The sequence below is a fragment of the Schistocerca nitens genome, chromosome 11, assembly GCF_023898315.1.
Source record: "Schistocerca nitens isolate TAMUIC-IGC-003100 chromosome 11, iqSchNite1.1, whole genome shotgun sequence".
In the NCBI taxonomy this organism is placed as follows: Eukaryota; Metazoa; Arthropoda; class Insecta; order Orthoptera; family Acrididae; genus Schistocerca; species Schistocerca nitens.
In genome coordinates, this window is record NC_064624.1 from 134,384,837 (window position 1) to 134,399,473 (window position 14,637).

Consider the following 14,637-nt stretch of genomic DNA (forward strand, 5'->3'; position numbering starts at 1 on the left):
TACTGGTACTACTACTACTACTACTACTTTACGAATCAAGCACTGGTCATAACGGTTGCTACTTCTGCTTATTCTATTTCTTCAAGATCATGTCACATCCAAAATGACAAACCAAACAACATATCCAGAAGAACTTAGTGTTCATTTTCAGAGCCCATTATGTAGTCTCACAAACTGATCAACCTGAAGTTACAAGCAGAGGAGAGGCGACGTGTGGAAAGAATCAAAGGAAAAGAACAGAACACATGACAAATAAGAAGCTGTGTATCACTGGATGAGTGTGTTACAATTGGCTCATTATACCTTATCCTAAACATACACACAGTGAATCTTTGCTGAGGTTTCTAGGACAGATGAATATTCAGTATTTCTTCATCCCATTCACACTGCTGGAAGTTATGCAGTCAAAAGGCTGCTTCAGTAACATCTGACTGCAAATGCAGAACTTCATGGAATATTTCCTTACAAGAGAGAAATGTAGGTTCAAGTCGCAGTCAGGCAGAAATTTTCATGTCTCTAATAGGTATTACATTTGTACCTAATACTGCTGATGTCTAACAGTTCACAGTAAGTGAATAAATGTTGAGTAATTGAATATATTATCACAAAACATTCAACATTCCATGCAGAGCCAATCACAAAATATTTTAATTTCATATTTTTCACAGCTTTGCTTCTGAAGAAATTTAAGCAACTCATTCAAAAAATATTATCCTTGGACCTATAATCATTACTGGATGGACCAATAAACTCTTCTCAAAAGTGTGTGCACTCCCCCCCCCCCCCTTCAAAGACATACACACACATGATGTAACATTATGCAATGATTCTGTAATTACTTTCTCTGGGTGGGGATGGGAGCAGGGATTGTGAACAACACACAAATAAAATGGGACAACACAACATATGTAAAAGACATAACTCCTTTTGTAATACACAAATTTATTTTACTGCAATTGGTTTTAACATGTCATAGTAAAAAAATCACATTCATTGCAACAGTAACTGCAACAGTAACTGCAACACAAGAGATACAAGTGTCATCCACTTCTATAAACATCATATGACAGTGGGTTTTCACAGTGGAATGTAAACTGTTTCATTTTATTAATGTGTATCTGTGATACTACTATTGACAGTGCCATAACATTAATATATTAATAGAAACATTAACTTGGCACAGATGGTAAAATATAAAATGATGATCTCTGGTACATGCCATGGCCTATCCTTACCTTAGTAACCATCCCAAAAAATACAGCATGGTGGCAGAGAACATTTGGTTGTACAATCCTGTAGCTCAGGTGTGGTACTGGATTTGTGATGTGTTTCTGAAAATGAATCAAAGGTATACTGAATGAATTATCAAATACTTTTTGATAGAATGTGGCAGTATAGAAAAGATCAAACATAAATAAAATATCATCACTACATGTCAAATTAGAAAAGTATTAAGAACGCACTGATTAGTAACATGAATTTTGTACGTAGAGTGAACCACTCTGTCACCAATGAGGTACAAATCAACATCCAATGAAGTACCCATGAATAAAATAGTCTACATCTGAACAAATATTAAGTTGTCAAATGCTGAAGCACATATCCAGTTAATCTGATCACATATTGCATCAAGTTGTAAGTAAGAAGCTGGAGATAGACACTAGTGTTTAACAACTGTCATTTTGTGGGTGCATCTTCAAGGCATTAAGCATTCTCACAGCACCTTCACAATAAATACATTTACTAATGTGGCATGACATAAATAAACACTCACAATTTCAAAACAATTGTGATTTCTTCCACTCACTGGCTATAATTACATCACTGGAAAACAAATATTCACCCAAAAATCAAGCACATGAAATCCTCAAAACTTAACAAAAAAATTACAAAAATTAAAACTATTGGTGTCGTAAATTTCACATGACCTATATATCTCAAATGAAGACCTCAATACCAGTAACCCATACAGAACTCAAAAACTCAACACAATTTTCACTGGAGCTACACAGCTCCAACAAAGCCCTCAATACCAGGAACCAATCACTCTAAAACATGGTGTTGCAAAATTCACTTCAGCCACAAAGCTCAAGCAAAGCCCTAGATGCAACACTTTCACTTACTCTATCTAAACCGAAGTTCTCAGTACAACAAACCAAACCATGTTCACATGACTAATATCAGAAATGTATCCTTAACAACGACGGTACATGATATCTACCAATAATACTCCAACAATTACTGAAGAATAACAAGGAAATCCAGAAAATTCATCAAAACTTTCACCACCACCAATTTCAAGATACATAAACAACTCCACCCATTTCAACAAGCAATGAGCTGCTCGAGTCACACGACGAGGCCCATAGAGTGGGCTTAAAGTGAATTTGCTACAGCTTGTGTAATAGAAGTGAATGCATCAAGTTTTATAAAGTTGACTTAGGACATAGCTTGTTTTAGGCAAACATTTAAATAATATTATACGTTCTGAAGAAGATGTTATTACTAACGCTGAAACCTAGGTAAAAGATAAAGTTAACCTGCAACTGTAGGCTGTATATTCTTATATGCCAACAGTAAAATTTGGAGGCAGTGGTGTTACGGTTTGGTCGTGTTTTTCATGGAGGGGCTTGCACCCCTTGTTGTTTTGCGTGTCACAATCACAGTACAGGTCTACACTGATGTTGTAAGTACCTTCTGGCTTCCCACTGCTGAAGCACAATTCGGGGATGGCAATCGCATCTTTCAACACGCATCTTTCAACACTATCAAGCACTTGTTCATAATGCACGACGTGTGGCGGAGTGGTTACACGACAGTAACATTCCTGTTATGGACTGGCCTGCACAAAGGCCTTAGCTGAATCCCATAGAACTCGTTTGGGGTGTTTTGGAACGCCGACTTCATGCCAGGCCTCACCGACCAACAGCGATACCTCTCCTCAGTGCAGCACTCCGTGAAGAATGGGCTGCCATTCCCCACGAAACCTTCCAGAACATGATTGAACAAACGCCTGCGAGAGTGGAAGCTGTCATCAAGATTAAGGGTGGGCCAACACCATATTGGATTCCAGAATTACAGATGGAGGGCGCCAAGAACTTGTAAGTCATTTTCAGCCAGGTGTCCAGATACTTTTGATCACATAGTGTAGCTTGTTGAAAGAAAAGAAAAGAATTCGTTGACGTCTATATTTATGTGCTGCTCCATGACTCTGCTGTCAATATCTTTATTCTTGGCTTGTGTGTAATTTCTGTGTTTTCTTTTCAGTAAATGTGGTTTTTTTCGTATCCAGGGTGTAATTACGAAGCTAATAAAATGTTTTCTTGCCTTTAAAATAATATTTTTCATCAGGTTATGGGCCCAGTACACGTGTAACGGCAAACAACATAGTTTAATTAAAACAGTATTTGAAATGAGCCTATGTCTTTAAAGAAACACGACTGCTAGCGGCGATTATAAGGTCAGCATTGATAAGGTTGAAGGACCTGACGACTGGGCCAAATGGAAATGGCATATTTCTATGGTGCTGCGTTCATATGGACTAGAAGATATTATTAACGGTACGCGTGAACGTGTAGAGTTGCCGCAAGATGCGACAAGTTCACAAAAAGAAGCGTATGTGGAATGGCACAAGGACGACGCAAAGGCAGCAAGTCTTATAGCAAGTGCACTAAGTAAACCTGTTGCAGAACTCGTCTTAACGTGCAAGAATTCTAAAGAAATCTGGGACAAATTACGCGCCCGATTTGAACGTAGCAGTACTCAGCGTTTGAATATGTTGATTGAAACATTTTTCCGTGTTAAACGTGATGAAACGGAAGATATTAGTGCACATGTGGCCAAATTGCAAAAGTTATTTCTGGACCTGAACGATGAATTAACAAAACATGAAGAAAATACGCTATCTGAAAGAATCCTAAATAGTCGAATTTTGTCTACACTGGGAAAAGACTACGACAATTTTAAGGATCTCTGGGATACGATACCGACAGAAAAGCAAAGCTTGAATTTATTGATTGAAAAGCTCTGTACTACTGAACTGCGTGAACAAGACATAAATGGAAGTGCAGCTTTTGTCGTTTCTAAAACAAGAAAACGGCAAACAAGTAATCAGCAAGTAAAGATGACGAAGTCACAACCAAAACAGAAGTTTCCGTGTAATAGATGCAAACAATTTGGTCACTGGGCAGCAGAGTGTCCACAGAACATTCGTGACAGCAATAAAAGAAAAGAGAAGAAGCGAGAAAGTGAACACGCTGCATTTACTTTATACGCTATGGGTGTGTTTACCAGTAATCACAGCGACCCAAATAAATGGTATTGCGACAGTGGCGTTACAAATCACATCACTCCCAACAAACAGTATTTTGTTTCGTATTGTGAATTTGATGTTCCTCAAGTAATTTCATTGGGAAAACAAAATGTCAAAATGTGTGCGTGCGGTCAAGGAACAGTTTACATCCAAATTCGACGAAACAATAAATGGTACAATGCTAGAATGGACAATGTTTTGTACGTCCCTGATGCAAGTGCTAATCTGTTCTCTGTGAGAGCCATTGCCTGCAGAGGCTACAGTACTAATTTTAGTTATAATAATATCTGTGTCTTCCCCCATGAACCATGGACCTTGCCGTTGGTGGGGAGGCTTGCGTGCCTCAGCGATACAGATAGCCGTACCGTAGGTGCAACCACAACGGACGGGTTTCTGTTGAGAGGCCAGACAAACATGTGGTTCCTGATGAGGGGCAGCAGCCTTTTCAGTAGTTGCAGGGGCAACAGTCTGGATGATTGACTGATCTGGCCTTGTAACATTAACCAAAACGGCCTTGCTGTGCTGGTACTGCGAACGGCTGAAAGCAAGGGGAAACTACAGCCGTAATTTTTCCCGAGGACATGCAGCTTTACTGCATGGAGAGCTGCATCAAACCAGTCTCAGGACTGAAGACCACGACAACAACAACAACAACAACAACAACAATGTCTGTGTTCGAAAACAAGTCAGTGGCAATATTGTTATGACAGGTTATGTGAAAAATGGACTTTATGTGTTGAACATGCGTGTTGTTAGAAATGCAAAAATGAATCGTGTGAACTTGATGACTTCATCCGAAGCATTGCAAGTGTACCATGAAAGGTTTGGTCATCTAAATAAACAACATGTGAATAATATTTTAAAAGGAATGAACGTTAATGTGGAAGCTGCCAAGAGTGAATTTTGTGACGGCTGTGCGGTTGGAAAGATGCATAGGCTGCCATTCAAAACACGAACAATACACGCTACCAGTACTGGGGAATTAATCCACGCGGATGTCAATGGAACAATGAGCACGAAAACTTTTGGAGGCAAGCATTATTATGTATGTTTCAAAGACGATTTTAGTAAATTTCGTCGAATTTTCTTTTTAAGACACAAAAGTGAAGTGTTTACTGTGCTTAAGCAGTTTTTAAATGAAGCACAAACTAATGGACATGTTGTCAAACAATTTAGATGTGATGTTGGCAAAGAATTTAACAATGAGAATGTCAGTGAACTGCTTGCAGACAGGGGAATAGAGCTTCTGATTCCTCCTCCTTACACTCCTGAACAAAATGGTGTGGCTGAACGGGAAAATAGGACCATTGTTGAAGCTGCCCGGTCAATGCTAAATCCGAGTAAATTACCTAAAGGGTTGTGGGCAGAGGCATGTAACACAGCAGTCTACCTAATAAATCGTACTGGAAAATCTTCAGTTGAAAATAAAACCCCTTATGGACTACGGTTTAATCGACCAGTAGGACGACTTGATCATCTCAGAAATTTTGCCACAGGCTGCTATGTTCACATTAACAAACAATTCCGTTCCAAGTTTGATGATAAGACAGTTTTTGGACGACTTGTTGGATATGTTAATGACAAAGATGGGTTTAGAGTTTGGATTCCATCTAAAAGAAAAGTGGTGTTAAGTCACGATGTGAAATTTAAGCCAGAAATTGTTTGTGATTTACATAGCGCTCATGTTGAATATAGTGATCATGTTGAATTTGAAGTCCCTCAGGAAGAATTTAATGATCCGAATTCATCTAAAGATAAGCAATGTAAATCTCCTAGGCTGTACACTTCTGGAGGAAGCCAAACTCAAGAAAAAATTGGCACTCTCGATTCTAGAGAAAGTCAAGAGTCGAGTGAATCTGATGAAAATAAAGAATGAACAGAATTTCTAAAAGTAGAAGCTGCTGAATCTTCTAATGAAGAGAAACGGAAGAATAAAAGACAACGAAGAAAACCAACCTGGATGGAAAGTGGTGAATTTTGTATGGCAACAAAAGTTGATGCACATGAATACAAAGATCCAAACTGTTTTTCAGAAATATTGCAGTCAAACGAGAAGGAAGAATGGATGCAAGCTATTAGTGAAGAACTTCAATCACTAAAGAAAAACAATACCTGGGTGCTGGTTGACCGTCCGAAGAATGCCAAAGTATTGCAAAACTGCTGGGTTCTACGGCGAAAGGTCGCAGTCAATGGAGGTACTCGCTTTAAAGCCAGATTGGTTGCAAAAGGCTGTATTCAGAAAGCAGGAATTGATTATGACGACGCCTTTAGCCCTGTGGCACGTTATGACACCATACGAACTGTTGGCTGTAGCTGCTTCAAAGAAAATGCTGCTAGAACAATTCGATGTAAAGACCGCTTTTTTGAATGGAATACTTGAAGATGAAGTATATATGGAACAACCAGAAGGTTTCGAAGATGGTACAGGCCGAGTATGTTACTTAAAAAAAAGTCTTTATGGGTTGAAGCAAGCTCCACGTTGCTGGAACAAACGTTTTGTTGAGTTCATGAAGAAAGCTGGTTTTTCAAACAGTGATGCAGACCCATGCCTATTTTAACGTAGACAAAATGGAAATAGCCTTTATGTGGCAATCTACGTTGATGATGGCCTGATCGTCGGCAGTAACAAGAAAGAAATTGCTGTTTTCATGGATGTTTTACAACATGAATTCGAAATAACAACTGGCAGTCTTGACAATTTTCCTGGCATAAAAATAAAGCAATATGAAGATGGAGCAATAATGATAAGTCAAGAGAAATACACAGAAGAAATTCTGCAAAGATTTCGAATGACACAATGCAATACAATCTCAACTCCTATTGGACGTGAGGACAATAATCAAAACGAAGAAGTTTCGTCATCTGTACCCTACCGTGAAGCAATTGGTTGTCTCATATACCTTTCAACAGTAACTCGTCCAGACATCACTTTTGCAGTCAATAAAGCTGCTCGAGCTATGGAGAAACCAACAACTGAAGCCTGGAATAGAGTAAAGCGCATTTTCCGGTATTTGAAAGGGACCTTAAATTTTGGAATTGTATATAATAAAAAAGAAGAGATAAAGATTTACGCTGATGCAGATTTCGCAGGTGATAACCGGACAAGGCGCTCAACAACTGGAATTCTTGCAAAGTACTCAGGTGGTGCAGTGTCATGGACAAGTCAGTTGCAGAAAGTAGTGGCCACATCCACAACCGAGGCGGAAATAATTGCAGCTAGTGAAGGGGCGAAAGAGTTAGTTTGTTTACGTCGTCTGCTATCAGAATTAGAGGAAATGTCGGGGCAGCATCTAGTTCCTTACATTGACAATGCTAGTGCATTGAAGTTGGCAAAAAATCCTGAATATCATCGACGTTCTAAACATATAGAGGTCCGACATTTCTATGTTCATGAAAGATATCTGAACGGTGAGATTTTCTTGGAACTTTTTTTGATGGACACAACCAGTTGGCAGATATTTTGACGAAACCCCTTGAACGAGTTCGATTTAATTTTCTATGTTCAGAAATTGGTATGCAAGAGACAAAGCAATAATTTCATGGTTTTTTCTTTTCGAGGAAGTGTTAAAAGAAAAGAAAAAAATTCCTTGACGTTTGTATTTATGTGCTGCTCCATGACTCTGCTGTCAATATCTTTATTCTTGGCTTGTATGTAACTTCTTTGTTTTCTTTCAGTAAATGTGGTTTTTTCGTATCCAGGGTGTAATTACAAAGTTAATAAAACGTTTTCCTGCCTTTAAATAATATTTTTCATCACTTTGAACTCTCTATTTGACAGAAACATAAAGAAAATTAAATAACTTCATGAAGGAGTGAGACATAGATTCTATACTAAATAAATAGTCCATACACCAGTTCCATTTAACTCTGAATTTATGGCAATTAATAGATGAACTTACACTGCAATGAAGGATTTGACATGGATGCCGTTTTCACTGGCACTTCTCTTCTCGTAATGAAAATAATTCGTTTGACGTTTTCACATACACGTCGCACAATAAATCTACTGCTATGCAGTATTGCACTTTCAGTATTGCTCTTTTACTTTACACTAAAATAATATTAATTTTAACAATAATAATACGGCGGCAAGGCATGCGCGTCCGACACAAGTTACAAGAGACAAGAGAAGAAAAAAATGAGTAACTGAGTAACTATTCATCGAGAATATCTCGTACATCAAAGGAATGTGTAAAAGTGTTCTTCTTCTGTCCGTTTTTCGCGCCACGGTTTTCAAAGTCAATAACTCACGGCATCTCTGACAGCGCTTCGACAATAAACAAGTTACGTCACAGGTCGTTCACCTTTTACATTCTCGCAACATTATTTGCTAACTGTAGCTGTTGCCGAGCGACTGCTCGATTAGTGAATGATTTAAAATGATAAGGCAATCATATAATGTTACACGACTGACTGCTCATACGAACATGGGAGAGAGTGCTCGATCTTTGCCGAGAGACACGGGTTTTACGGAACCTTCGTGCAACAACCGAGTGCTGTGCGTGTGGACTTTGTGATGTATACAGCAACAAGTACGGGGGCTTCTAGCTGCAGCACGAGATTCTGTTGCAAACATATAGACCGTTATGTATGTACGCAGGGTGTCAATGAAGTATTGCTCTCGTTTCAAAAAAAATATATATTGGAAACCGTTAGAGGTTATTATCATTACTATTGATGCTGTTATTGATGCTGTTATTGTTGCATTCATTTCACACTGTCGTTCGTTCTAATAATTTTGGCAGCTCTCAATCTTTTTTTCTGTAATGCTGGAACTCCAATTTATCGTAGGCATGGCCGAGCCGATATGGCCGATACAACCGGTTTTCGGTTGTAGCGGTTGTCTTCCATTCCAGTTTAGCCTGACTGTTACAACCGCTCAAAATAACCGGTTTCTGAAATAACCGATTTTAGGTTTTATATTCTTTACTTCCTGTAACAAACGTAGGTATCGAACAAAGACTGAAAAATTTTATCTCTCTGTTTCAAGATACATAGAGTGAAATATTACATTAAACAGGCGAATAAAAAAAAATTATTACGTCCACCGTGCGTTGCGTTTGTCGAAAAGTGATGAGTAGTTCAGTAATACAAAGAAATCGGCGGTATTCCCCTACTGATTCCAATTTTTTGAAATTCTGCTCAGATATCACATGGTAATTGCAGATCAAACCACTATTTGGACATTACGAATACTCAGAACTAAAGGATGAAACCCAAGGCTGAAGAACTCTCTTTTCGTTTTATTTTGCCCGGATTCAAGGGGAACAAGCAGATAAAGGCATATTATGTAGACACAGGTGGTAGATCAGCTATTTTTTGTTTTTATTGAACACTATGAATGAACTACATCTACATCTACATCCATACTCCGCAAGCCACCTGACGGTGTGTGGCGGAGGGTACCTTGAGTACCTCTATCGATTGTCCCTTCTATTCCAGTCTCGTATTGTTCGTGGAAAGAAGGATTGTCGGTATGTCTCTGTGTGGGCTCTAATCTCTCTGATTTTATCCTCATGGTCTCTTCGCAAGATATACGTAGGAGGGAGCAATAGACTGCTTGACTCCTCGGTGAAGGTACGTTCTCGAAACTTCAACAAAAGCCCGTACCGAGCTACTGAGCGTCTCTCTTGCAGAGTCTTCCACTGGAGCTTATCTGTGATCTCCGTAACGCTTTCGCGATTACTAAATGATCCTGTAACGAAGCGCGCTGATCTCCGTTGGATCTTCTCTACTTCTTCTATCAACCCTATCTGGTACGGATCCCACACTGCTGAGCAGTATTCAAGCAGTGGCGAACAAGCGTACTGTAACCTACTTCCTTTGTTTTCGGATTGCATTTCCTTAGGATTCTTCCAGTGAATTTCAGTCTGGCATCTGCTTTACTGACGATCAACTTTATATGATCATTCCACTTTAAATCACTCCTGGAGCGTACTCCCAGATAATTTATGGAATTAACTGCTTCCAGTTGCTGACCTGCTATATTGTAGCTAAATGATAAGAGATCTTTCTATGTATTCGCAGCACATTACACTTGTCTACATTGAGATTCAATTGCCATTCCCTGCACCATGCGTCGATTCGCTGCAGATCCTCCTGCGTTTCAGTACAATTTTCCATTGTCACAACCTCTCTATATACCACAGCATCATCCGCAAAAGCCTCAGTGAACTTCCGATGTCATCCACAAGGTCATTTATGTATATTGTGAATAGCAACGGTCCTACGACACTCCTGAAATCCTGAAATCACTCTTACTTCGGAAGACGTCTCTCCATTGAGAATGACATGTTGCGTTCTGTTATCTAGGAAGTCTTCAATCCAATCACACAATTGGTCTGATAGTCCATATGCTCTTACTTTGTTCATTAAACGACTGTGGGGAACTGTATCGAACGCCTTGCGGAAGTCAAGAAACACGGCATCTACCTGGGAACCCGTGTGTGTCTATGGCCCTCTGAGTCTCGTGGACGAATAGCGCGAGCTGGTTCCACACGATCGTGTTTTTCGAAACCCATGCTGATTCCTACAGAGTAGATTTCTAGTCTCCAGAAAGTCATTATACTCGAACATAATACCTGTTCCAAAATTCTACAACTGATCGACGTTAGAGAGCATTTAATTTATTACTGTCAGCATAATTTCCTTCGTCTTCTATTATTTCATAGAAGTGGCGGACAAATCTTTACTCTTTTAAGGCAAGTCAGACATTGTACTTCACTGCTATTCAGGGCCCACTGTAGCATTAACGCCGCCCCGGACGGAAAGTGCACATCCAAGGGGACGGGCGGCTGGAGATGTTGGATGTGTCCACACATTATAATAAAATATTTATATTTCTGATTTACAAATTTCTAGACTTTGTCAATTATTATTAATATTATTATTACTACTGCTGTTGTTATTGTTGTATTCATTTCCCACCAAATGACTATTCCGAATCACGGCCCTCTCAAAATTGAAAGCCAGGGTGGTGGCCTTTCCCATCCGCACCTGCCCCCTTGTAATTACCTAATGTAAATATTTTATTTATTAAACGAAAATTTAAGTCTTTTAAATAATATAAAAATCATGTTTTTAAATGGATGTAATTATTTATGAATAATAACGTAAGCTGTTTATATTTTATCTCATTCACGATGAGCCCATTTCGACAAATTGCCATCGTCAGGTGCTCTGTAAATACACAGATAAGCGAAGGTTAATACAGTGGTTTTGTAATATATCATTAGATGTTTTACCTTACACGTAACGTCGTTGCTGTCATGTCCTGTGTGTTTTGGAATTATTACTTTGTCCAGGTGTAGTATGGAGATGTGTATCGGATGTTACTTGTTTCCATGTATTCTACTTTTCTGACAGCCTGGATGACAGTGGGCCAGCGATGTTACATGTTTGCATAGTTACCATTATAAACAAGTGTTGTGTGAAATTCAGTTGTTTATTATTATTTTTCATATAGGTTTGTTTCTAATTATGTTTCTGCCTAAAGTTAGTTTTAATTTTATATGACATTTTTTATTTTACGTTTTTAATTTTTTCGTAATAATTGTTGTTGTCTATGATTTATGTTGGTGTTCTGTCATGTTGTTATCGCTGTTACTATAAATATGTGTTGTTTAGAATCACTGATATTATTGTTTTACCCGTTTTCCCGATTTATAATGTGAATATACTTTTTGTGCTTTAGGTCGGTTTGTTCGTTCAGTAAATTGGTAATTTTCAAGAATGATTGCCTATCGATGTCGCGGGGTCCAAACGATGCATATCGAACGTACGATCGTAAATCGATCATGCTACCACGTTGGCGGGCGTTGTGATCGTCATTTTTATCTGTTTTCCGTCGTTCCCTTACTTGCTCTAAATTACGTGCCTCCGCGAATTATTTGTGAGTTGCTAGGGAAACCCATACAATTTACGTCGTTAGTGAGTGGGATGTCTGGTGTTCTTGGCGTTTCTTCGGCAGATTCTCTCACATGGAAGAATCTAATTCCATATTTATGCAACGTACAAAATTATTCGGCTTTTTGTAGTAAATATGGAGTACTACCGGACGAGGAAAGAATGGACTGTGTAGACTGAGGTGGTGCGAAATACGTAAAACTTCGTAAGAACAGTTTCGATGCTGAAATACCGGTCAATTTCATTGCGGACAGTGCGAAAAACGAACAAGTATCAGGAAGAATACATGGTTCGTCTCTTTCAAATTATCCATCCACACCACCGTAATGGACTTTCACATGACAACAACACCGACGACGACTAAGATAAGTCGTCTCCTTTGCAATTACTAGTATTTTTGTAATGTTGTTCTTTTGTCGTTACTGTAGTGGCCAACGTAAACATGCTCATAACGCCCGCCAGAGTCGCATGATCGATTTACGATCGGACGTTCGATATGTATCGTTGGACCCCGCGACTTCGATAGGCAATCATTCTTGGAAATTACCAGTAAAGTTGTTGGGTTGCTGTATGCATGTAAATATATCTCTATTTCCTCAAGGATGTTCATCAATGTTCCCTTTTGCGTAATATGGTTGATTTATAGTGCTTCGTTTATGGGTTTTACATAGTGTTTCTCTGCTTGTAAATGCTGAAAAAATGTGGATGGGTTGTTTTCACTTTTCTTTACATCTAGTTTTGAAGTTTCTACCGCCGGCCGCGGTGGTCTAGCGGTTCTAGGCGCGCAGTCCGGAACCGCGCGACTGCTACGGTCGCAGGTTCGAATCCTGCCTCGGGCATGGATGTGTGTGATGTCCTTAGGTTAGTTAGGTTTAAGTAGTTCTAAGTTCTAGGGGACTGATGACCACAGATGTTAAGTCTCATAGTGCTCAGAGCCATTTGAACCATTTTTTGAAGTTTCTACCTGTTTGCCCTATGTATAATTTGTGACATGTGTTACACGAAATTTTATAAACGCCGCGATTGTTGTGTATGGGAATTTTCGAACTGCTTTTGTGAATTTTGTGTTTGAGACTGTGTGTGTTTTGAAATGCAAATGCGATGTCGGCAGAAAAGTAGCATATATGGAAAACAAGTAACATCCGATATACATCTCCACTGTACTCTGGGAGAAAGTAATAATTCCGAAACACGCAGGCTATGACAGCAACAATGTAGCGTGTAAGGTGAAACACCTAATGTTTCATTGTAAATTTTTGGATCATAATTACAAAACTATTATATTACGACCAGACCATCCCTTATCTATGTATTTGCAGAGCACCTGAGGATGGCAATTTGCCGAAATAGGCTCATTGTGAATGAAATAAAATATAAAGAACTTACATAGTAGTGTAGCTGGCTATTATTCATAAATAATCATGTCATTAAAAGACTATTTTGCACTGCGGGCCCCAAAGAACAAATGAAATGGATATAAGTTACAAAATTACATTATGTGCAAGACAGAAAGTGACGTATCACTAGAATAAACGAGTACAGCATAATATCATAGTTACTCAAGACATAGTTACACTAGACTAGACCAACATTCTTCAAACTGATCTGCGGACCGGTTCCAGTCCACGAAAATTTCGTTCCAGTCCACCAAGAACTTTTCTGTTGGTGTCTGTCACCACACCAACATTATTTCCTAATATTGTGTATCTCTTTTTTTGCCGCTACTACGTACATCGATTCTGGAGTCCTACGACCAAATTTTGTTTTAGTGGCACGAAAGTGAGTATGAGGGCTTTGACACAGATCGATCACGGCACGGCACGATGTTCATTCCGCATCTTTCTTTGGCAGTTGGTACGACCAAAAGTCACAACAGTTGTAGAACGAAGACTTAAATCGTTCCGATTTATGCAGCCCTAAAAATAAAATAAAATAAAATAAACGGTATGACAGTAGTATGTATGGAAAGAAATCAGGAGAAAAGTAATGATGACATCTAAAATATTCCACGAAAAAGTTATACCACTGGATGCAGTAGGTAAAGTGCTACCTGCATTCGCTTTCGCCTGTCTTAGCCAGCCGTCTAAAAATTTTTCCTAGCTTCTGCGAAACACGGCAAAAAGTTTGAAGAGCAGTAGTCTACATCGCTCTTAGCATAACAGACACCGAATATTTTAGCGAAAGGATTTAACATTTTTCCCCACTTTGATGTTGCAAACATCTTTCTGGCTTTCGATTCCTAATGTAAGGACAGATAAAGAATTTATCACATTCAGATTAGCTAAATGACTCATTTAAGTGTTAGGGATCTGTACTGCGAACTGAACTATTACAGAGAGCCAGTATCGTTTATGTCACAACAATGGCAGGTGTCAATGCTTGATAATCGTGATCGCGTAGTTTCTTCGCAAATTTATGCA

At 38.9% G+C, this 14,637-nt stretch overlaps 1 protein-coding gene across 1 annotated transcript in view; it reads right to left on the reverse strand.

The window, feature by feature from the left end:
• Positions 1-14,637, reverse strand: part of LOC126213158 (uncharacterized) — a 121,937-nt gene that overhangs the window by 34,089 nt on the left and 73,211 nt on the right. The window contains exon 3 of the mRNA XM_049940781.1: positions 1,236-1,331. Coding sequence (XP_049796738.1) covers positions 1,236-1,331 — 96 coding nt within the window. The remainder of the gene's footprint in view (positions 1-1,235; positions 1,332-14,637) is intronic.